This window comes from Acanthochromis polyacanthus, chromosome 6 (assembly GCF_021347895.1).
Source record: "Acanthochromis polyacanthus isolate Apoly-LR-REF ecotype Palm Island chromosome 6, KAUST_Apoly_ChrSc, whole genome shotgun sequence".
Classification (NCBI taxonomy): domain Eukaryota; kingdom Metazoa; phylum Chordata; class Actinopteri; family Pomacentridae; genus Acanthochromis; species Acanthochromis polyacanthus.
This window is the reverse complement of record NC_067118.1, coordinates 13,639,576-13,664,904: the sequence shown is the minus strand read 5'-3', so window position 1 is coordinate 13,664,904 and position 25,329 is coordinate 13,639,576. Positions and strand designations below refer to the sequence as shown.

Sequence of the window (25,329 nt, the reverse complement as noted above, 5' to 3'; positions counted from 1 at the left end):
CAGGAATCAAACGGATAAAACGTACCTTGTCCGTCCGTCCAGGACAAGGTTCGCTGCTTTTATATTAGATTTATCTTTATTTTAAGTGAAACATCTTTAAACAATATAATTAAATTTAAAAAAAAAATGCAACACTGTGAAAATCAAAATACAATTTACAAACAGTTACCAAATCACTAAGCACAGAAACAAAATGTTAAATGGAAATAAGAATTTCAGATAACTTTATTTTTTACTGTCAGGATCTCCTATTCATAGTCAATCCAGCCTTTCTAACATTGTGGCTGCTTGTGTTCATGCTGTCAGACGAGGTCTGTGCATGCTTGTGAACACGTGCGACCGGATATCTCGTGTCAGTCCACGCTGTTGCAGAATGGTACAACACTGATGAAAGCATCAGCACTGGCCGTCTCTGTTAAGTCGGTGCAGTATTTCAGCAATGAAGTTACAGTAATAAGAGAATCTCATCAAACTAGCGTCACATTTCAAAATGAAAACAAACGTTGCGTTTTGTATGTGTTGTGCACATAGTGACATCTCTGCAGGCTGTTGCCTCTCTCTGCCAATCAGAGCGGAGAAGCTCAGTAAGCCACGCCTTCTGTTCTCTCCGAGATCTGGAACATTTTGTTTATGCAGCCCAGTTAGGCGGTACAGCTGGAAGGCACCGAGTCCCGTCCTTCACTTTATTAACAGGAAAAAGCTTCAGACTGTCGACAGACTGGCGCTAAATCTTTCCGAAAAACCGCCACTCAGACGTAAGGACGTCAAACTTTATTAGTTCAGAGTTAAAGTAATGAATGATAAACTCGTCCTCCCTTCATGCTTACTTTCCACAAAAAGAAAGCTATGGATATTTGCGACGGGAAGAAAAGGAGAAAGGTAAACGGCGGTGTGCGGGTGTGCAGGCGGAGCGTGGCCGGGAAGATGAAGCGCGAGGTGGGCAAAGTTCTCCTCTCCCTCACGGTGGAGGACAACAACCACAAGGGACTCATGGAGGAGGAAGAGGACGACCACTGCTTCTCCATCAGCTACCTTCGAAATGACCGGCTGGAGCCGTCCTTGGTTGTGTCTCCCCGGTACAACCTGCTGCGGGAGGTCGGTCGGGGAAGCTACGGGGTTGTGTACGAGGCCATAGCCCGCAAGACAGGGGCCAGGGTCGCGGTTAAGAGGCTCCAGTGCGACGCCCCGGAGAACGTAGAGTTGGCTCTGGCCGAGTTCTGGGCCCTGACGAGTCTGGAGAACCGACACCAGAATGTTGTCCAGCTGGAGGAGTGTGTCCTACAGAGAAAGGGTCTGGCCCAGAAGATGAGCCATGGAAACAAAAAGTCCAGACAGTACCTGCGGCTGGTGGAGACCTCCCTCAAAGGTACAGACTGCTGTCATGTTTATATGAACATGATAACTCTAGTAATATTAATGATGGAAGAACACATGCCTACAAAGTAATTAAAGGAGTCCCTTCTCCTAAAGCATGTTTAAAAGCGCGTCAGCTGACAAGTGAATAGTGAGTTTGCCAGCTCGAGTCCCATATTTAGGGAACTCTTGCAGTAACAGCTCAGATGTACCTTATTTCAACAAAATCTAACTCCAAAATACTTGAAGCAAATGAAAACGTACACTACGGCGCGTGTAGTTGATGGCATTTAGTTTGTGTAACCATAATTGTAGCCCTCGTTTACTAAACCGTTCTTTCCACAGATCAGTTTAAGTATTAATGACAATAAAACTTGCCTGTTTCTGTCATTTATTTAATATCCAGATTATTTAAATGACATTCCAAACCAGTAGTAATGTCTGAATGCCATGCAGTCAACTAAGTCAAGTAGAAGATATGCGACATAGTCATATTTATTCTGAGGCTCACACATTACAGAGGATTTTGTGAATTTAAAATAATACTTATTCCTGTTGCAACCCTTATGTAAGTGACATCGCCATATATTACCTATGGTAGTCTCAGAACGTACACTGTTACCCTGAGCTGTGGAGAGAACACAGTGTACTTCTTGGTAGCATGTTAAGTCACTAATTGCAAACTGAAAAATCGCACATTAAAGAATAATGTTACAGCATAATTTGGGATATTATCATTTAAAACTGTGGCTCTGAATTATAGTACATTTGCATTATTGTTGTCATCAATCCCGTTTGACCTACTTATCACTCCCTCTGTTATTGCTTTAGAAGACCAAAAAGATAAAGGGAAAAACTCTAAAAGATACCTTGTTAATATTGAAATTTTGCATTATTGCAACATGTGCTGTTAAAAATCCAGGGTTATAACTCAGTCACTTTACAGTCTTTGGTTGTTTTTTTGTTAATAGCTAGAGTGTTATGTAAGTGTCACCATTTTGGAAATAAAATATTAATCTTGAGTGTCACCATTTTGGAAATAAAATATGAATCTTGAGCGTACTGATTTTTGGCAGCCATCAAGGAATAATGTTGGTGATATTTGAACAACAATGCAAAGTACTTCCTTTTATTCTACATGCCCTCCTAGCTTCTGTCTTAGTCCACTTAACCTGGGTTCTAAAGTTTAAAGCCGAGTAGTCAGTAGCCATCGCACAACAGCTTACAGTGGTCATCAAGACATGTCAGTGCAGGAGAGCAACGGCATTTGGGACACCTTGAAATTCATTTTCACTGTCACCTCCAAATTGTTTGTCATTTGTGAGAAGAATTTGGTCAGGTAGTCGACTTTGCGAAGTAACATGAAAAAAATCACTGGTGTCAACTGGACATTGATGGATCAATTTGCTGTGCTGATTTGTCAGCAGATAGCCAATGATAAATACAGTGTATTGGTATAAGAATTTCTATTGACTGATGACCCATAACACACATCAATAGAAGAATGTCAAAGATTGAACTGAAGTGGTATGAAAGTCACAATGTACTTGTACATATTTTAGTGATTGATAAATGTCTTGGGACTGGCAATATGGAGTGAATGTTTTTATACTTGGCTTGATCCTGGCATGGGACACCATAGGTGTCAGGCCCTAATAATCTTACTAAATGTGAAGATTTGATAACTGTAATCTCATTAATCACATCTGTCTTTTCTTCTATCTGCATGCTGTAGGCGAGCGCATCCTGGGTTACCCAGAGGAGCCATGCTACCTCTGGTTTGTCATGGAGTTTTGTGAGGGTGGAGACCTCAACCAGTACATCTTGTCTCGTCGACCCGACCCCCAGACCAACAGGAGCTTTATGCGCCAACTGACGAGTGCTGTAGCTTTCTTGCACAAGAACAATATTGTCCACCGTGACTTAAAACCAGACAACATTCTCATCTCACAGCAATCTGGTTCACCTGTTCTTAAAGTGGCTGACTTTGGCCTCAGTAAAGTTTGTGCTGGTCTAAACACCAAAAACTGTGAAGATCACCCTGTAGCAGGAGAGGATGGCCAAGGCAGCAACCAGAACAACATTGTCAACATAAACAAGTTCTGGTTGTCGTCAGCTTGTGGCTCAGACTTCTACATGGCTCCTGAGGTGTGGGAGGGCCACTACACCGCTAAGGCTGATATCTTTGCTCTGGGCATCATCGTCTGGGCCATGATCGAACGAATCACATTCATTGATGCAGAGTCCAAACGTGAACTACTGGGCACCTACATTAGACAGGGCACAGAAATTGTACCTGTAGGGGAGGCTCTGCTGGAGAACCCCAAGATGGTGCTCCACATCCCTCAAAAGGCCAGAAGCTCTATGTCTGAGGGGCTGAAGAAACTCCTCCATGATATGCTTGCAGTCAATCCTCAGGACCGACCAGACGCCTTCCAGCTGGAGGTGCGAATGGACCATGTCACATGCGCTGCATGATATCCTCCACCTTCTCCATAATCTCTCCTCTCTAACCCTAGCCAGTCCAAGAAGGGACCTCTTTCCTTCCCAGGTAAGCTTAATTTTCTTGATAACTTCATAGTGTTGCTTACTGCCTTCCTAGCTGTACAAATATTCTTTTTAGGTTAGTCTCGTGCAATGGAAGAACCTTTACAGTTTTATCCAAGCCAAGCCCCGAAAGAGCCTGTTTCCATGGTATTGTCCACCTTTAGCCATAGAGGATGAGCAGTCAGTGAAATTAACTTCTTTAGTAATTAGTGGGAATTAAACCCTGCTGGCTCATCTCTGGAATAGGACAAACTACTATTTACTTAAATAGAACATTGGCCGTGGGTAACCCAGAGCTGAAAACAGATAATCTTCCTTGTAGATGACACCATTAACCTTTCTGGTCTGGTCACTGTCTGGAACATACTTCATTTACCAGCTACTGTGGTATGAAGTTGCTGGTTGTTGCCTTTTCTTTATCTGTTTTATTTCGGATCAGAAAGGTGCTTTCACGCTTATAATGAAGAGAGAGGGCATTTTTGTCACTTCCAGCTAGGTTAATATTAGTAAAAGTCAGGTTGGAGATCTCAGGAATAAAGCTATGCAACACATTTCTGTTTCAATATAACCTCCTCAGTGGTGTCTGGCTGTCAAACTGGAAGTAATTCAATGGGAAATATCCAAAAAAATCTATTCCCTCATATTTAAAAATGTTTTGCTTTTATTCAGGGTAATTCTTAAAGGATAATTCTAGTTCTTATTTTGTAATGCTGATCACATATTACGTTAGTGATGATAAAATTAATACCCCAAAGGTAAGTGTTGAAATGTGGGAAATGTCAGGTCACTACAGCAAGCGCCACAAGTGGTCAGTTTTTCCAGATTATTTAAACCACACCATGAGGCAAAACTGATCATTTAGCCCAACTGAACCATTGACAGTAGTCTTACATTGAAAAGGGAAACCATGACAATTAAAGTAAATGTGGTAGGTCAGAACTGAGGCATGAAGTAAGTCTGTAAACTCTGAGGGGCATTACAACAGTTTAGGTTATAATTTTTTACTGTTGAGCTATTGCTTCCTCATATATATATAGAAAGATTTGTGCAGCCTCATAAATTAAGGGAGCAGTAGCCAAAAATGTGAAGTGTTCTAATCTATACCTGTAATTGTAAGACAGCTATTGAGAAAGTATCTAATTAATTGTATCTCTTCAAGTAATCTGGTGATTTATTGGTCAGTGGGAACCACAAGTAACTGTCAAGGCATCAGACATGTTGGATCAGTCAGGTTCACTCTAAGGAGTTCCTAAGCTTGATTGCTACTCCTGATGTCTGCCAAAGCTTCCCACAACACATGAGACCTTTAATTCCTTTTTAATTCAGAATTAAAGTTAATTCCACTTTAAAATCTCCTTGTAAACACTTAATTCCGAATTAATTCAGAATAAACTTAATTCCGAATAAACTGCCTGGTTTATTCCGATATTAATTGCGAAGAAACCAATTCCTGTGTACGTTCTATTCATGTATACAGTTAATTTCACTTTAGTTAATTTCAATCATTCAGCACATGCTTGGCTCCTTGCGTAATGATGACATAGCGACGTACACGTTCCGCAACCTTACTGGCGCGAGCACATTCTTGCAAGATGAAACGACAATAAACTGCAAACAAAACGGGGTACAACCTGGGCCTCAGGGAGGGAGGGAGAGAGATGGTACATATTCACACCTAACAGTTCTATCTCTCGTCATTAAAACAAAACAGAATGTTGCATAAGTCAACTCCTCCAGAGAACGTGTGTCCCTTTCACTGACAGGACACTGACCTTTCTCCAGCAGTGAATATCCTGACAAGCCAGTTTTGACAAGTTCCTACTGTATGCTTATTTGTTTAGTAGCATGTTTTCTCATTGAATTTGCTCATAAATGAGCCCCATTTGTTAGTCCCTCAAGGAATCTGCAATTCTGCGATCGCGAAATTTCCCGCAGATTTCAAAGTTGTCTGCGGAAATCAGAACTGTCCACGGAATATAGGGCGAGGTGCAGAACATTACATTTTACATGTAGTTTTCATGGAGAAGCACACTCACATGTAACCAATTAACGGTGAAAATTCCGTCCAAACAACAGCAAGTAACTTAAAACTTGCAACACTTGTTAACTAAATTATTGCAGAACATTTAAGTGAAGTGACTTTCTTATAAAGTCAGATAACGCATGGATATAACTGGCTGGGTCGGTCCTGGATAGACGCGCACACACTCAGACACAGATAGAACGAACACAATGTGCAGCGCTCAATTGGGACAAGAAACACGGAACAAATCAAAGGTTCCCCCAGTCTTCTTAACAGGTATTGCAAATAATTTTCTTAAGAGAATTCTTCCTTCGTTATTCCTTTATTTTAGATTTTTGTAATGCCCGCGAAAAATTAACTTTCAAGCCGCGGAATCAAGAATTGTTCTCCGCGGAATCAACACTTTTTCTCTGCAGATTCCTGGGGGTCTAATTTGTAGCTTAATATAGCTCACGTATGAAGCTACCCAAAGCCTTCACTACAAATTGTATACAAGAGATCCAAACTATCCAGTAGTTCCATTATGCCACATTTTTTATCCTGTAACACCCTTTTTGATACAATATAAGCTTTGTTCGCCTATACAGTGCAGTACTGACCGGAGACCACTATTCTCTTCTTATGATTGATATGATTTTTCTGGTTTTCCCCACAAATGGGATTGCATGATTGCAGCCAATAAATATAAATGGTCTGCACTTACTTTGCGCTTTTCCACCTTAGTGGTACCCAAAGTGCTTTGCAATTAGTTACTCATTCACACATTCCAACACACACAGTGGTGTTAGATGACAGATACTTGCCTGCCATCAGGACCAACTTCAGGTTCAAAGTGTCTTGGTAACCTTGCTATTAGTGGACAAGCCACTCTACCCGAATACTGGTCACAATTATTGTGATAAATATTGAGATGCAACTTCAATCCTTACTTTCTAAAGAGAGACATATCTCCCACCCCTCCCCCAAAACAAACATGCACATCCGTCTGCAGTATTAACAGTGCAGAGCCCCAAAACTGTCCCAGCAAGATTTTTTTAAGGACTACTTTATGTTCACTTGCTATCTGCTTTACATTCTGATGTATATGAACAGTTTGTGTGTTGGCCCAGTCCAGATATATTACTCTGCCAGCTAAGGTAAACAATCTATAGATGCTCAGGTGAGCAGAGATGATGTTACATCAAACAGGATGCATTTATTTCTTATTCTACGTTTTTAATGGTGGTTCCCGGGCAATATGCACGTGCCGGTTGTGAGCACAGCTACAGGTGCTCAGCCTGGCTGTGATAGTGAGGCTGTGGCTGGATATGTTTAGTCTTCAGTTGTCTCAATCCATGGTTGAACCTGCTCCTCTAGTTATCATTCTAAAAGGAATGATGTAGGCCTGTGCCCGATTACCCATAGCAGAAGATGCACTAACCATGAACAGTCATGCACTGCACTACAATACATGATACTGTATTGTAATACAGCTCAAAAGTTATGCATGATTCAGAGGAATTAAAAAAGTTATAGTAAAGAAACACAAACTTCGTCAGATACATATCCTTGCCTCAACCTTTTGGGGGCTCCCATATGACAGTGCAGGAGTCCCTGTAGGATCTTGATTGTCTCAGTTTGCTATTTAGAGTGGAAACTCCTTGTACCACATCAAATAACCACTGAGTGGATGCTCAGTGACCCGAACTAACCATCTTATTGTTTGAACTTGAACTCTCCACTGACCAACTAAAGCTGGCATTTGTTTGACAGTTATCTCTTCAGTCCTTTCAACCATTCTCTGGTAACCAATGATGGAGTGTGGAGATGCTATTGCGTACTGTCCCGCTGCCACGGATTGGCCTCATTCTCTCATAACATGATGGGATAGAATGTTATGCAACAGCCCCACAGACCAGTACTGTTTCAGTGGGAAGAACTGTCATCTGTTGGAGAGAACGATTAGTGGCTGTAAGCAGAGAGGGGCGGCATTTCTATCTGCTACATATGTTCATTTGTGTCAGGAGCTGGTTATGTGAAGGGACAACTGACGATAGTAGAGTGACTGTTCTAAGAAAACCTGTGAGTTTTAACCCCTTAAGCTTCAGTGTACCGCCGGCGGTACACCTACTAATTTGCATAGGAATTTCAAGAATGTCCGACGGCTGCAAACACGATTATACAAACACTATACGCCGATGGAAAGCTTAGATTCTCATGAATCCGCCGGTATAAACCACTTTCAGATGCGATTACCACAGCGGGTGAGAAAAACACATTTGTCCGACAAAAACGAATATTCATCCATCCGTTCTCTATACACGGCTTCAACGCACACAGCGCGACTCACATTTCCGGGTTTATTATTACACACAAAAAAAAAGATTCCACAAAAAATGGCCATAATCCAACCTTTTACATCCAGATGACACAAGCCAGTAAGCTATTTTATCCAAAACATGTCCTGAAGTCGGTATAAAATCCCCGAATCCGTCATTTTCAAGGAAATGCACCTCGCGATGCCCGTCCAATATTCCCTGTATTTTTCGTAATTTTTTTTATTTAAAAATAGAATATTAGTGATTTTTTGTACTGAAAACGGCTGGAATTGACTGAAGCTTAAGAGTTATCTAAGAACGATCTGATTAGACAATATGTGGACATTGTGTTGTTTCTGAATTTAGGGGATCTGCTCCAGTAGGAATGGGGATGATTATATGTAACTATTTACATAATTTACTAATGCACTGACTGTTTTTCTTATCCTTAAATGTTGAAAGTGCAATTACCCTGTTAGTTTACTTGTTAAGTCTGACAAACATTTCTGTACCCAGAAGCTACTGGACATGTTTGAGCCAAATATAATCATAACTTGTTGATTTTACAGGGCTGTAATTAGTGAAATAAATTTAGAAAAAGATTCACAATTTCTCAGTTTAGATGAAATAGGTACACATAGTAATGCACTACTTACAAATATTCACATGGGTACTTAAATAATTGGACTTGAGGGCTTGACAATGTAATAATAGTGATTTCAGTTTGAAGAGGAAAAAGAAACAATGTTTTAATGTATCTGATGCCTGCATGGTGCACATATTGCAGCTGTTGTGTGCAAAAGTTCCCTTGCTGGACAGTGATAGTGCTGCTCTTGGTTGAGGGCTTATGGAGGCTTTTGTTGAGAACATTTTGTCCTCTTGCTGCGTGCCAGCAATGTGCCGCCTCTGTCTATACCAGACCAGAGCACTGTAAGCCCCGCTCCACACGGTACTTCAGGAATCCTTTTTTGATTCTGATTGACAGCATGAACCATTTTTCTACAAGCTGAGGCACTTTCAGGGTGTTGTCCTCACTGTGTATGCAAGAATGCTGTTATGTACTCTAATAAAAGTGTTGATGCCTCCGAGCAGGTTGAATGCTTTCTCGCTGCATGTGGTTTCCATTTTATCTTCATCCTCCAAAGCAGTGCATATAATAAATGAAGACAGCAGTGTCTGAAAGAACGGCGATTGTACTCTTGTAAAGGAAACTAAGTTGTTTGGGCTGCAATTTGAAATTAGGGTATGGTATGTTCTGTAATGGCTCACTCAGTGAGGGGTATTGTGAAATCAGCTGAGAAATGCCAGAGAGAGGCCACCTTTATGAGATTCTGGGTGTGGGTGTGATGAGCACATTCAAGTTGTTATGTAACACGATTGTAAAAGTGAGCATTCAGTAGCAGAGAACATTGTAAATATTTCCTTTGGGCCCTCAAGGTTCAGAGCAAGAACTGCAAAGACAAGTTCATAAACAAATGATTCAGCTAAGGCACCTCCTTTTGTTCATTCAAAAGATGAACACTGGACAGTAAGGGGAAAAGTAATGCTGAAATATCATATTTGTTCAGACATCTGACCTCTTCCATTATATTTATTTTTACATAGTATGTTAGTGTATGATGGACACGTGTTCTCTCTGGTCCAGCAAATCCTGCCATCCCACACTGCTCCAGAATAAATTGGATCCACATCTTTTCCACTCTACTATCCCCATTCATGGTGGCTATGGTGAATCTAATGGGTTGAAAGATTTTTACACCATGTTAATCTTTTCACAGTCTGCAACCATCTATCATAGTCCACAACTCTGCAGGTGCTTTACATGGTTATATTTTGGACTCTTGGTTAAATCTATTTGGTATGTATTTTGTTGAAATATCGCATTGTTTGAAAGGTTCCAACAAATCCAGCAGGGTTCATTTGACATGTAAATAATAGATGAAAGAGGTGTGGTCAGCATCTGTTGTGGAAAGCAAACATTTGGATTTACTGTCACAGCTGTGTCTGTGACAAAAGAAAAACAATAAGAACTTAAGGAAGACAGAATTACATGAATGATGCAGTTGAGTTTTTTGTAACAGATATTAGGTTGTCAATAATCCAGGAAAATGTGAAGGTGTCAGGCCTGCATTTCATGGCGCTTCTCTCATGGCAGGATAGGCTGGATTATGCTAGTCGCTATAAAACGATTTTGAAAGTAATGCCAACTTTTTCTAGATGAGAATGGGCTCAATGAAGCAGGTAAATGATGGCAACCTGAACACCAAACTGTCCTTGGTGGACAAACTGTAATGGATCCAGGGATGTGTCTACCTAAGGCCGGGGGTGGGCTAAAACCAATCTCTCCAGGGCTTTCATAGTGTGAGTTGTTAAGGCAACCCATATGTAATTATTATTGACAGATAGAGAAATTTTATTTGGTACCCTAAAATGTAGGATGTCTGTCAAAGGAACCTTCTCCTGGCATGGCCAAAGTTTAAAGAGGTGCTGTAAAATCTTGCTCAGCTGGTCGGCCTTCAGGACCCTGGAGTTGATATATCTGGACCTGTAGCTTTGTTATGGCGCAGTCTGTCCAGCTGTCTCTTCACCTAGCAGCTGGAAAGAGACAGGCAGGTGGGGGAGATTGAGGGGGGTTCATTGATTCCTGATGTTGGAAGAGGTATTGATGAAGCCATGTTGATGTCAATGTCATTAACCCTTTTTACAAAGGAAGTGTGAAGTAGGAGAGACTATGGGAGTATGAGGTCTGTATAGAAATGTTCAATATTCTAATAACTTGAGATGCTCGATTTCTGTATTTTTACGAGGGCGTAAGATATAGTCATCAAGATTCAAACATAAAACACTTGAAATATTTCACTAAAAATATATACTTAATAATATATAAAATTTCCATTTCTTTAATAACATGAAAAATATTAAATTTTTTCACAATATTTACTTGCAGCAATAGAAAAGAATCTGATATTAGTAGCAGCTCTACTCTCTTTTAGCAGTACCCAGAAGAGGCTGCAAGCATTCCTTGAAAGTGCTTGTTTTTAATTGTCATCATGTTCAGGGATTTTTTTGTACCCCCTCTCATTGTCAGTTTGCTACTCTTCCCAGTACAGTTCTGCTGACATTTGAACATTATCTATTTGCCTTGTATTAGTGATGCTCATGTCAGCCTGGGCAATAAAACAATCTCTATCAAACTGGTGATTGAGACTTGATCAATACAATAGACAATAATACAAGAAAATAGTTTGCTAAAATGTTCAGTAGTTTCACTTAAATGTATCAGATGCAAACTAGTATGAAAGAATATACGTCCCACAGGTGTTAAGCAGGTCACTTGAGGCAATGCTAATTTGCAACTGCCTGGGCCTCTTTTCATCATCACTTCTTCATCGTGAAGAACCTTTTTTGCCCTTGTGAGACAGGCTCCACAATCTAAAACATCCAGGATCCTCTGTCCTCAGCAGCACTCTTCCAGCATCTATGAATAATTAATAATTTCATTGAATGAAGGTAAGAATTTTAGCATAAGTTCAAGAGCAGTATCACACCTCAAACACTGCCCTTTCTGCCATATGCTATAAATGCCTTGCCTGCCCCCTCCTTACCCTGCCACACTGTTCGTTCCTCTTATTCCTCTCTCCTCCCTCTTTAAGGTGGGGTCTCTGTCAGCCTGGGAGCTGGTGATCCTCAAACATCATCTTTTTATTTGTTTGGTTCTTTACATTTGCTGGAAATGCTTTGCCAGTTCAGCATTGTAAGCCTCTTGGATTTACACACCTAAACTTATATACGGTAATGAACAGTGTTCAAGAAAGCCAGCCACATGGAATGTGTTGGTTTCCATGCTTCACAGTCCCAAAGCTACCCAGAGCTCATAAAATGCCAACACTTTCTCTCTAACTAGTAATAATAGAGTTGCCATGGTGTCCCAAGTTCACAAGAAACCCCCACCACTTCCCCAAAGATACTGGTTTCTGTAGGTTTTTAATGAGGTAGTCTGCCTTTGGGTTATGCAACAACAAATGCTGGTAGGGTGGCTGAAGAGGCTGTAGACCTCAATTGTTCTGGAGTCGGCTGAGCATCCACCTTCTCCTTGTTTCCTTCATTTTGTTTATTTGTGTGGTATGGATAACTTCAACAGAGCAGTATATACAAGATGAATGTTCTGACAGCTGTAGTTTGACAAAAGAGGGGTTTAAATGTTTGCATATTGTGCCGTATTAGCTTTATCAGGGTTCAGCTGTCACCAGCAGTCAGAATTCAGACCATAGAACAGACCCTGGCTGACTGAAGTGTGTATATGAGAAAAAAACAAACAGCAAACATTGTTTTATGAGTGCAGGAAAAACTTGCTGGAATTGGAAAATTGTTGACAACTCCAGTAGTACCATTGTCAGCGCTCTTTGCTAGTCAGTCAAGTCATTTTTTTTTAACTTACTAGTTGTAATCTCTGCAGTGTAAAGACTTGTTGTTCAGCTAATTGTCAAGACTTCACTCACTCATGGACCCGTCTCTGTAGAGTTGTAATGTTTAGCCTGCAAACGTTTATGATTTATGGAATATGGTGTAAGTTTTTTCTTAAATAGAAAGCACAACAGTAAACCTGGTGTCACAATAGATAAGATTTTCTCTTATGCAAAATTTATCTCAGAATTAAATATCTCAAGGTAAAATTTAACTATCTTTATACATATGTTTATAATACATTTTCAGGCAAATCAAAGACGATTAAGGGAAAATTGTTCTTACAATTTTATTATTAGAGGTGGAATGACCCATTTCCAACTTGGTCAAGCTGCAACTTACAGTTTTCAGGTCACTCACCAATCTTGTTGCAGATTTGTGATTATGAGCACACAACTTTTGGAGTTAATTTTTGCAATGTTTGCTGTTATTTCAGATCATGTGTCATGTGTCTAGATGATTACATTTTTCAACATATTGTCTGCATAGTCTTAAAGCTGTAAACCATCATATGGTCACCTGCAGCGGCACGTGACCATATGTTGGTTTACAGTGTCAGTGCTGGTAATGTTAGATGAGAGACAAAATTAAATGTCCTCCTCTGAGAATAAAAATACTATTAATGCTTAATAAATAATGTTGTACTACTATGTCTTATTTCATAGGCTGTGGACTTTCGTGATAGTGATAATAGTTCATTCTACAAACATATTTTATTTACAGAGCACTTTCAGATGGGTGTATAAAATAGATCGTGCCTATCAACCTTTAAAAAAAATGCTGCCTTGGGTTTTGCTTACCATGGCAATGGTAAAATATTTCAATAAGTAAGATCAGCCCTAGAATTCAGTGGAATGCTTTTATGACGATTCAACCTACATCTGAATTAATTTGTCTTCTGATGAAGGGCTCTTTTCCCCAGTAGCACCACATAGTGAGTAGTTTAGCATATTTTTACAGTACAGTTGTGTTGCACTCAAAATGCTCATTCTTAACAGTGACATACGCATGTCTTCATTTGATTCTTCAGTCAGTGTCTGTAACCTGCGTGCTTCCTGCTAAGCTGACCCACTTGTGTTAATGCCATGTGTTGTGTTATGCAACCTATGGTAAGAGGAACAAACTGCTGCTAGCCAGAGTTGTGTCATGCCAGTCTTTGGGCTATTATTAGAGCACAGTGCTGAACTAAGGTGTTAGACGGGATTGTCGTTTTGCTGGAGGTAGATTCAGAAGCAGGGCATATTTCTGCCGTGACACCACTAGTGACCCCAGTGGCTTTGTCGAGGCATTGCTGTCTGTATTTGTTTTTTTAATGATGATGCAGTATGCCAGACTGTCAGGACAGAGTATCTGTGGTCATGCTTTAAATCAAGTATACATCAGATCTAATTGATGTAAAATGTTGATATATTTATCATATATGAACTGATTATGCTAGAAGTGTAGGTGTTCTTTTTATTAATCACAAAGAATTACTTTATATGGAAAACTACATTTAGTTTTCTCTTCCCATGTGGACTTGACTATTTTTTGTGATGATTAGGCTGATCCTGTTCAAGTCATTAAATATTTAGTGTATGCTAATACTGTTTTTCCATATAAATTTTAGTTATAGATTAATTGCAGTACTTTTCTTTCTGTACTGTAGAATTCATTGCCAATATCTCTGACTCACTTGAACAACAAGCTAATTTTACTGCATTTAACAAAGGTCGCAAACAGTCATAACTGTATCTATTTTTTCAACTGTAATGTGTAAAGTCTGATGCTAAGAAGTATTTGCCCCCATCCCAATGTCTTCTATTTCTGGATATTTGTCACATTTAAATGTTCTAGATCATCAAACTAATATTTATGCGTATTGAATTTTAGACAGAGATGACACACAAAACACAAAATGCCGTTTTTGAATGGTGATGTATTGAAGATTGCTAGAAAACCCACATCACCCCGGTAAAAACTAATTAACTCCGCCATGGCCGGTTCCAAACCTGGACAAGAAAGTGGGATCCTCTAGATGCGCTGGCCCGACACCATCAGCAACGCAGACCTGTGGCAGCGTACCAACCAGATGCCAGCCGAGGACGAAATCCAGCACAGAAGATGGGGATGATACAAGGACTAAACGATTAGATTTTGGCAGTGATGTGACTTATAGTCTGGATCCACGGATTTGTTAAAAATGTCTGTATCATTGCGGAATAATGACATGGTGTCACTGTATCTATGATTACAAGTGAACACTACCTGCTGACGATCACGTGATTGTGATCCTACTAAAAACCAACCATTGCGGACTTAACAGGACTTACTGATCGAAAATGATATGAGGATCAATTCATTAAATTGTGAGGGTGTTTCTGAGTCCCATCAATTCCCGCCGCCCGTTGCATATTTAGGTCACGCGATTCGGTATCTGTCCTTAACACGTGCCTGTGCTCAGCACAAGGTCATTTTCTTTGTGAGTATATCTATATTAAATGGCCAGATTCATGGCCATGATTTCTGCCACAGATTATTTCAAGATTTCAGCTGTTGGAAATGATACAACCACTGAGCAGCCTGGGTGAAGTACTGTGGTCTCTGAGCACTTTTTTTGTTACAGCTTGAGATCAGTCTTGTCCTTTTTTTTTTTTTTAACCATTCAGAGGTTGACTTGTTTGTGTGCTTTGGCTCATTGTCAAGTTGCCTAATCCATTTGTGTTGAGCTTTAGGTCATGAACTGATGGTGTATATTTACCAGGAGAATGTTTTGATAGAGAGCAAAATTCATGGCTCCATCAATTATGCCAAGTCATCCGGTAAAGCAGCCCCAAACCATCACACTACCAACACCAGGTTTCACTGTCTGTATTAACCCTTTAAGCTTCAGTCGATTCCAGCCGTTTTCAGTACAAAAAATCGCTAATATTCTATTTTTAAATAAAAAAAATTACGAAAAATACAGGGAATATTGGATGGGCATCGCGAGGTGCATTTCCTTGAAAATGACCGATTCGGGGATTTTATACCGATTTCAGGACATGTTTTGGATAAAATAGTTTACTGGCTTGTGTCATCTGGATGTAAAAGGTTGGATTATGGCCGTTTTTTGTGGAATCTTTTTTTTTTGTGTGTAATAATAAACCCGGAAATGTGAGTCGCGCTGTGTGCGTTGAAGCCGTGTATAGAGAACGGATGGATGAACATTCGTTTTTGTCGGACAAATGTGTTTTTCTCATCCGCTGTGGTAATCGCATCTGAAAGTGGTTTATACTGGCGGATTCATGAGAATCTAAGCTTTCCATCGGCGTATAGTGTTTGTATAATCGCGTTTGCAGCCGTCGGACATTCTTGAAATTCCTATGCAAATTAGTAGGTGTACCGCCGGTGGTACACTGAAGCTTAAGGGATTAATGTTCTTCTGTGGAATGCAGTATTAGTTTTATGCCAGATGTGATGGACCCATGTCTTCCAAAGAGTTTCCCTTTTCAGTCCACAGGATGTTAATCCAAAGTCTCGGGGCTCATGTGGATATTTTCTTTGCAACCGTTTATCTTATTTTTTGGTCAGTAGTGGCTTTCGCCTTAAAACCACTACTGACCAAAAAGCATGGATACCGTATTTGTCTCTCACAGTGTCTTCCGTGATGTTGAATCATATAGACGGACCTTAACTAAGACCAGTGAGGTCTGCAGATCTTTTGGTGTTCGTCTGGGTTTTGTGACCTCTTGGATTAGATATCGATGTGCTCTTGGAGAAATGTTCGTAGGTCGATCTGGGAAGCTTCATTGTGCATTGTTCCATTCTCCATTTGTAGATAATGTCTCTCTGTGGTTCTCTGGAGTCCCAAAGCCTTAGCAATGGCTTTGTAACTCCTTCCAGACTGATAAATGTCAATTGTTGTCTAAAATCTGTTTTTGCATCTCTTTAGAATGTGGCATCATGTGCTGCTTTTTGAGGCCATTTAGCTACTTCACAATTGACTGATAAATGTCAATTGTTGTCTCAAATCTGTTTTTGCATCTCTTTAGAATGTGGCATCATGTGCTGCTTTTTGAGGCCATTTAGCTACTTCACAATTGACTGATAAATGTCAATTGTTGTCTCAAATCTGTTTTTGCATCTCTTTAGAATGTGGCATCATGTGCTGCTTTTTGAGGCCATTTAGCTACTTCACAATTTGAGACAGGTTCTATTTAGTGATGTTTAGATTCAACAAGCCTAGCAGTAATCATATGAGACTTAAGCTGGTGAAATTGACCCCAGCTGCCAAATGAATTTGGCCATTTGGTAGCAAAGGGGGCAATTACTTTTCACATGGGGCAAGGTGGGCTGGACAGCATTTTTCATTCAAAAAACAAAATCATCATTTCAAAACTGCATTTTGTGTTTTCTTGGGTTATCTTTGTCTTATATTAAAATTAGTTTGATGATCTGAAATGTTTAAATGTGACAAATATGCAAAAAATGGAAGATATCTGTCGGAGGTGTACAGATACTTTTTCTCAGCACTGCAGGGTTCTCACCAGGATTTTATTTTACAGCGTAACGGCAGGTCGGGACGGCCCGACACTATGCGCACGCACAGAGCCTTCATTAAATCTCGCAAGCGGCCGGCCCAGATGTCAGCCAATGAGCGTCACGCAGATGCTCCAAATGCTCGTGATTTAGGTCACTATTCACCATACATGGCATCACGGAAACAACCGAGACATGCTAATTGTAACCCTGAGATTGGAAGCGACTCTTAATTTTAGACAGGAATGGGTCAATTGACAGGAAAGTACGGCTGAGGTGGGGAGACATAAATTAACCCAGATAGGCACCCAGTCGCACATGGCATTATCTGTCAAAATAACTCTCTTTCACAGCGCCAACTGCCCCAATAAAGAAGTTTTCTCACATAAATATGGAAATATTACGCAAGCAAATGTTCTCAAAGCACAATACCACAACTTGAAAGGCAGCGTAGCGGCCCTAATCACAGCGTAATCTTTTAAACTGACCGCGTAACAGCCCATTACGCTGAAACGCGCTAGCGAGAACCCTGCACTGTATTAATACTACTAATGCTAAGTTTAGTAATTCTTAAAGTGTTGGCTGTTTTTCCCCATGCTTGAACAATACTGTATAACATTAGAGTAAGCTATGGAGTTAATGTAATCTGTCTTTATGAAGCATTGCTTTTGTTGCTTCATGCTGACCTATTAATACTTTCTGTCTCTGCAGCTTGTTTATTACATGGATGTGGACTCCAGTGGATAAAGGGACTCCGACTTACTGAACTGTGAAGAATCCAAAATCACAAGGAGCAGCAAATGACCTAAAATCTGATGATTCCAAAACTCTGGGACAAGAAATGTTTGCAAACCACACCACAACAGTGTACTTCCAACATCCAGTTAACAATCACTTAAACTGTACAGCAGATGATGTGTAGCTGGCTGTTAGTGCCAGTGTCTCTGAAAGCTGACTGGATGTGAACCAGGTTAATGACATTTGTTGATTTCTGTTTGTCGATTTAAGCCCCAGTATAGGCCTGCTCTTCCTCAGCATTTGTAATGTAGTCAGCTGTGGCACAGACTGCTGTACTGTGTGTGTACCAGTGTTTTACGGTGAAAGCATCATTGTACTGATGATAATAATTATGAACAACAGGTGACGCTACACTGAACCATCTACTAACCTTGTGCCTTAAAAATGATTGACACCAAGTGCAATTGGGTTCTTAAATAAAATGGCCTGTAGGTTACAGTGGAAGCTCATATACCAAGACAGAAATGTCATGAGTCTTAAACTACGTTGTCTAATGCAGGTTTCTGTCTGCAAAATGTTCAGCCAGTCAGTGAAATATTTTCCTTTTAATGATGTCACACTTTCTAAATAATATCCCAGTCTGCATTAATGTCAAGTTAAATTGTAGTTGTTTGATGTCCCTCCTGAGCCTAAATACTGAAGTGCAATCATGACACTGAAGCTGAAATACATAAGAATTATTCTAAAATTGAGGCACCAGTGGTATGTGTACCCTCTTGTAAACCATGCTTACCCTGACATTTGACAAATATGTGCCACACTCCAAGGCAGAGGGAATATGTTCTTCTGAATCTGTAGTAGACATAGCAGGTCAACTCCAGGAAATACTGCGCAGTTGCAACTAAACAATGTAAAGCAGGGAATTCAAAGTGATATTATCGGGCATTAGTTCTTGTTGAATCTAAAGAAGCCCTATTGGACTAAATTGCATTTTTGTGCTTCACCACATTACCATATTTGCTAAATTTATGAACAGTTGATTATTTGGTGGACGAACAGCTGTTTTAGTGTATATATACTTTTTTACTTTGAGGATGAGTGTGGCATCCTCACCAACTAAAATAATTGGCTGAGTACATTCAAAGATACCAAGTAAGTGGGTAACTTGCAGTCATCTTGTTAAGTGATGCTAAGCATTGTTCTATATGCATGCTGTAGGCATGTGACTGATGTGGAATAAACAATGTGTAAAGGGTTATTTGAATGAACAGCCGGACACCTAAGCAGTATTGTGCAATCTGTGGCAGAAATTTTCTTGAGTAACGGATTGGAGAAATGTCAAAGGAAATTCTAAGATTTTACTTTTTGGGAAAAATATGCAAAAGCAGCCATCTGAAACCAACTCAATTCATCGTCTCTTCTGTCTTTCTCCTCTTTATTCAAGTGCTTTACACACTTTCAAGTGGCATGTAGTATGTTGGAGGCGTTCAGGCTGTGCTCAGTTGGTTGTAACCTACAGTGGGTATGGAAAGTATTCAGACCCCTTGAAATTTTTCACTCTGTGTTATTGCAGCTATTTGCCAAAATCAAAAAAGTTCATTTTATTTCTCATTAATGTACACTCAGCACCCCATCGTGACAGAAAAAAACAGAAATGTAGAAGAAAAACTGAAATATCACATGATCATAAGTATTCAGACCCTGTGCTCAGTATTGAGTAGAAACACCCTTTTCAGCTAGTACAGCCATGAGTCTTCCTGGGACTGACGCAACAAGTTTTTCACACCTGGATTTGGGGATCCATTCTTCCTTGCAGATCCTCTCCAGTTCTGTCAGGTTGGATGCTGAACGTTGGTGGACAGCCATTTTGAGGTCTCTCCAGAGATGCTCAATTGGGTTTAGGTCAGGGCTCTGGCTGGGCCAGTCAAGAACGGTCACAGAGTTGTTCTGAAGCCACTCCTGTGTTATTTTAGCTGTGTGCTTAGGGTCATTGTCCTGTTGAAAGGTGAACCTTCGGCCCAGTCTGAGGTCCTGAGCACTCTGGAAGAGGTTTTCCTCCAGGATATCTCTGTACTTGGCTGCATTCATCCTTCCTTCAATTGCAACCAGTTGTCCTGCCCCTGCAGCCAGTGGCGGATTTTTGCACAAGCCAACTAGGCGGCCGCCTAGGGCAGCAAACTCAAGGGGGCTTCATGATGAAGGGGGAAAAAAATCATTAAATACAATTCCCTTCATAAGCACACAGCTGAGTAAGCATCCATTGACATTCTGATGGTGTTACGTTACATAACAAATGGCGCCCTCTTCAGGTCAAGACTCAGAGGTGCGCCCTCTGCTCTCTGACCGACGAGACCGTGGGGATGCGCGGCTGCGGCGGAGAAGGCGAAGACGGCCCGATAGTGTATATACCCCCCCCGTCAACAGGAAAGGCGAGAGGGGTGCGTGTTTACCGGTGACTGGGCGCGACAGACTGGCTTGCCTAGGGAGTCAATAAGGCTAGAACCACCACTGCCTGCAGCTGAAAAAACACCCCCACAACATGATGCTCCCACCACCATTTTACACTGTAGGGATTGTATTGGGCAGGTGATGAGCAGTGCCTGGTTTTCTCCACACATACCGCTTAGAATTAACACCAAAAAGTTCAATCTTGGTCTTATCAGACCAGAGATTCTTATTTCTCATAGTCTGGGAGTCCTTCATGTGTTTTTTGGCAAACTCTATGCGGGCTTTCATGTGTCTTGCACTGAGGAGAGGCTTCCTTCGGGCCACTCTGCCATATAGCCCCGACTGGTGGAGGGCTGCAGTGATAGTTGACTTTGTAGAACTTTCTCCTATCTCCCAACTGCATCTCTGGAGCTCAGCCACAGTGATCTTTGGGTTCTTCTTTACCTCTCTCACCAAGGCTCTTCTCCCACGATTGCTCAGTTTGGCTGGACGGCCAGGTCTAGGAAGAGTTGTGGTCGTCCCAAACTTCTTCCATTTGAGGATTATGGAGGCCACTGTGCTCTTAGGAACCTTGAGTGCTGCAGAAATTCTTTTGTAACCTTGGCCAGATCTGTGCCTTGCCACAATTCTGTCTCTGAGCTCCTTGGGCAGTTTCTTCGACCTCATGATTCTTATTTGCTCTGACATGCACTGTGAGCCGTAAGGTCTTATATAGACAGGTGTGTGCTTTTCCTAATCAAGTCCAATCAGTTTATTTAAACACAGCTGGACTCCAATAAAGAAGCAGAACCATCGCAAGGAGGATCAGAAGAACTGGACAGCATGTGAGTTAAATATGAATGTCGCTGCAAAGGGTGTGAATACTTATGACCATGTGATATTTCAGTTTTTCTTTTTTAATAAATTAGCAAAAATTTCTACATTTGTGTTTTTTTCTGTCAAGATGGGTTGCTGAGTGTACATTAATGAGAAATAAAATGAACTTTTTTGATTTTGGCAAATGGCTGCAATGACAGAGAGTGAAAAATTTCAAGAGGTCTGAATACTTTCCGTACCCACTGTATGATCTGTGTTGGGAAATGATTGCTAGTTTGTGCTGTGATTAATGAAAATGTATCACTACAAGTGCAAAGTGGAGTAAATATATACACCGATCAGGCATAACATTATGACCTCCAGCCTAATACTGTGTTAGTCTCCTTTATGCCGCTACAACTCCTCTGACTCTGTCGGGATGTCCTGTAACACTGGGATGGTGACAGGGTGGGACCTACCTAGATCAGGTTTATCCTGGCACATGCCACAGATGCTCAGTAAGATTTGGATCTGGAGAGGGTGGAACCTGAGTGTGTGGGGTGCATTGTCCTGCTGAGGGTGGCAACTGGCAAGGACTGCTGTTGCCATGGGGAGTGGAAGGTTGCTTGACCTGCAATGTTTAGGTGGGTGGTACATGTTAAAACATCCACATAAATGTCCAGACTCAAGGTTTCCCAGCAGATGATTGATATTGTTCACTTCATCTGTCAGTGGTCATAATGTTGTGGCTGATCGGTGTATGCTACTGTAGAGCCATGAAGACTTACAGATAAATGGACAATACCAGAATGTTAAATACAAAGTAACTTCAACACAGGCCAAAGGATCTCATTTTGGTTCTATAGTATATTTTTTGGCTTCAGTTCAGTGACTCAACAGTTTCAGTAGTTTTTGTAGTGTGGTCCTACCTCATTCTCAGCACTCTGAAATATCCTATCCAGTTTGACTCCTCTTCGGCGATCTTGTCTTAGTTTCTAATACAGGGAGCACTTTCCTTAAGAATGTTAGATTTTTACCTCAGTCTTTGTCTCTTTTAATTTAAACCAACCTCTAACAGACTTTTCTGTGTGGTGTTTTGTTTAGCAAGAAACACCTAGGTTATCCTTTTGTAATGACTACATGTGCAGCATCTTCTCTCTTAACAGCTGTAAAACAGAGCAAGTCCAGCCCCATATCCACACAACAATGTTATATGTATTCACCAACTACAATTAGATTAGACCTCAGTGTGTTTCAAACAAACTAGCTCATATAATTACATACAGACAAGGGGGACAACTTTTGCAAGTAAAAAAAGTTACGTATGATTGTAACAAATAACAGCAACTCAAGTTTTGACTTACCAGGCAAAATTATGAGATGAAAAGTCAACAAACTTTAACTAAATTGTGTCTTTGACTTAAAAGTCCACATTTAGACTTGCATATCTTGGACACAGTTTAGTCTTTCCCTGAAGGCAGTCAGGGTGCTGAATTCAGTTCACATAAAAGATATGAAGGTTATTGTTTAAAAAATATTTATAAAGGAAATCTGCTAAAGTTCACACCCCTTCTACTTTCTGACCTCCATACACCTGGCCAGTCACTGTATGAAGTTGGCCTGATTGATGGATAGTTTGTGGAAAATTACAAAAACTGCAGCACACCGAGTTCTCATCCATAAATTATAATTGCATAAAAGATCTTTTTTATGCTATGAGACATGCTGATATGTACTTCTTTCGAAGAAATCTCAAGAGTTGGTTAGACTAAACACACAAACATTAAACAAAACAAGTGTATCCAAAGCTAATAAAATTGTACATGTGGAAGCAGAAGACTGGATTTGTGTGCAATTTTAGGTGACTTTTTTTTTAAATGTTTTAGTTTAATCAAAAATGAACACAGCTCAATGCTTGTGGGCACTGTAATTGTTGAAGGTGTCTTTGTATGTGTTAACCATATACAAAATCTGTTCTTACTTTTGGGATGTTGAATCTCTTACCTTTTGTATGCTTGTTTTATGAGTAAGTCTAACATGGCTATGACACATGGTTAATGCGCAAGCTACAAAACCATTGTTACTAAAAGGTATTACCAACATGCCCTGCTGTCACTTTTTGTATGAGCCAGTTTCTTTATCTGTAATGACTCCACTTGAAAACACTTCACACTATGCAAAATATTTTACTGTTTCACTGTAAACACCGTAGAAAGCCACAACATTCTCAAAATATTGTATGTTATGTCTTATTTTACTTCTTCCAATTTGTACAAAATGTCTTTGAATAAAATAAGTTTTTGTTGATGAAGCAAAAAAGAGCCATTAGGTGTTTGAGAATACATCTTGTTTTTGTTTTTTTTTGCTGTAAATATGCGTGATGTTTCTTCGAATAAACGATCAAAACTGTGCCTGGATTTTGTGTGTGTATATGTGTACAAAATATCCCCCAGCTGAAGCCAACCCAGAACGCTTTGATGCCCAAATTTTCCTCAAATATATATGAATATACACAATGTTTAATTAAACAGCCACATGCAGTTTATTCATTAATGTACCATTTTAATGATATGTACATTTTACACTCAACAAAAATATAAATGCAACACTTTTTTTTGCTCCCATTTTTTATGAGATGAACTCAAAGATCTAAAACTTTTTCCACATACACAATATCACCATTTCTCTCAAATATTGTTCACAAATCTGTCTAAATCTGTGATACTGAGCACTTCTCTTTTGCTGAGATAATCCATCCCACCTCACAGGTGTGCCATATCAAGATGCTGATTAGACACCATGATTGGTGCACAGGTGTGCCATAGACTGCCCACAATAAAAGGCCACTCTGAAATATGCAGTTTTATCACACAGCACAATGCCACAGATGTGGCAAGATTTGAGGGAGCGTGCAATTGGCATGCTGACAGCAGGAATGTGAACCAGAGCTGTTGCTCATGTATTGAATGTTCATTTCTCTACCATAAGCCGTCTCCAAAGGCGTTTCAGAGAATTTGGCAGTACATCCAACCAGCCTCACAACCACAGACCACGTGTAACCACACCAGCCCAGGACCTCCACATCCAGCATGTTCACCTCCAAGATCGTCTGTGACCAGCCACTCGGACAGCTCCTGAAACAATCGGTTTGCATAACCAAAGAATTTCTGCACAAGCTGTCAGAAACCGTCTCAGGGAAGCTCATCTGCATGCTCGTCGTCCTTATCGGGGTCTTGAGCTGACTCCAGTTCATCGTCGTAACCGACTTGAGTGGGCAAATGCTCACATTCGATGGCGTCTGGCACATTGGAGAGGTGTTCTCTTCATGGATGAATCCCGGTTTACACTGTTCAGGACAGATGGCAGACAGCATGTGTGGCGTCGTGTGGGTGAGCGGTTTTCTGATGTCAATGTTGTGTATGGAGTGGCCCATGGTGGCGGTGGGGTTATGGTATGGGCAGGCGTCTGTTACGGACGAAGAACACAGGTGCATTTTATTGATGGCATTTTGAATGCACAGAGATACCATGACGAGATCCTGAGGCCCATTGTTGTGCCATATATCCAAAAACATCACCTCATGTTGCAGCAGGATAATGCATGGCCCCATGTTGCAAGGATCTGTACACAATTCTTGGAAGCTGAGAATGTCCCAGTTCTTGCATGGCCAGCATACTCACTGGAGATGTCACCCATTGAGCATGTTTGGGATGCTCTGGATTGGCGTATACGACAGTGTGTACCAGTTGCCGCCAATATCCAACAACTTTGCACAGCCATTGAAGAGGAGTGGACCAACATTCCACAGGCCACAATCGACAACCTGATCAACTCTAAGGAACTCTTGAAGTTTCTTAGTTTCAAAGTTTAGCTATTTATCCTTTTTGCTTTTTGTAACTTAAGGCACATTTTTGCTCACTTTAAGCTGAATCTTACTCATTTTAATCCAAAGAACTCATTAAGAACCAGCCTTTTAAAATCAAGTGACTCCCAATCAACCGACTCCATTCAGCTGAACACACCGGAAAGCTGCTGGCCCAGATTTCCATGCACGGAACCAATCACTGACGGCAGGACATCAATGCTTTGCCATAACGACGATACTACGCACAGAACCAGCAAGTCCAGGTGCATTTTGAAGCGTCCGCTGAAGGCTCGCAAGGT

At 40.6% G+C, this 25,329-nt stretch overlaps 1 protein-coding gene across 1 annotated transcript; it reads left to right on the top strand.

The window, feature by feature from the left end:
- Nucleotides 1–615: 615 nt before the first annotated feature.
- On the top strand, nt 616–23,574 carry LOC110970893 (serine/threonine-protein kinase 35-like). Its single transcript, XM_022221208.2, has 3 exons — nt 616–1,366; nt 3,089–3,904; nt 17,896–23,574. The coding sequence occupies exons 1-2, from the start codon at nt 820–822 to the stop codon at nt 3,829–3,831; spliced, it is 1,290 nt and encodes a 429-aa protein (XP_022076900.1). The 5' UTR covers nt 616–819; the 3' UTR covers nt 3,832–3,904; nt 17,896–23,574.
- Nucleotides 23,575–25,329: the final 1,755 nt, after the last annotated feature.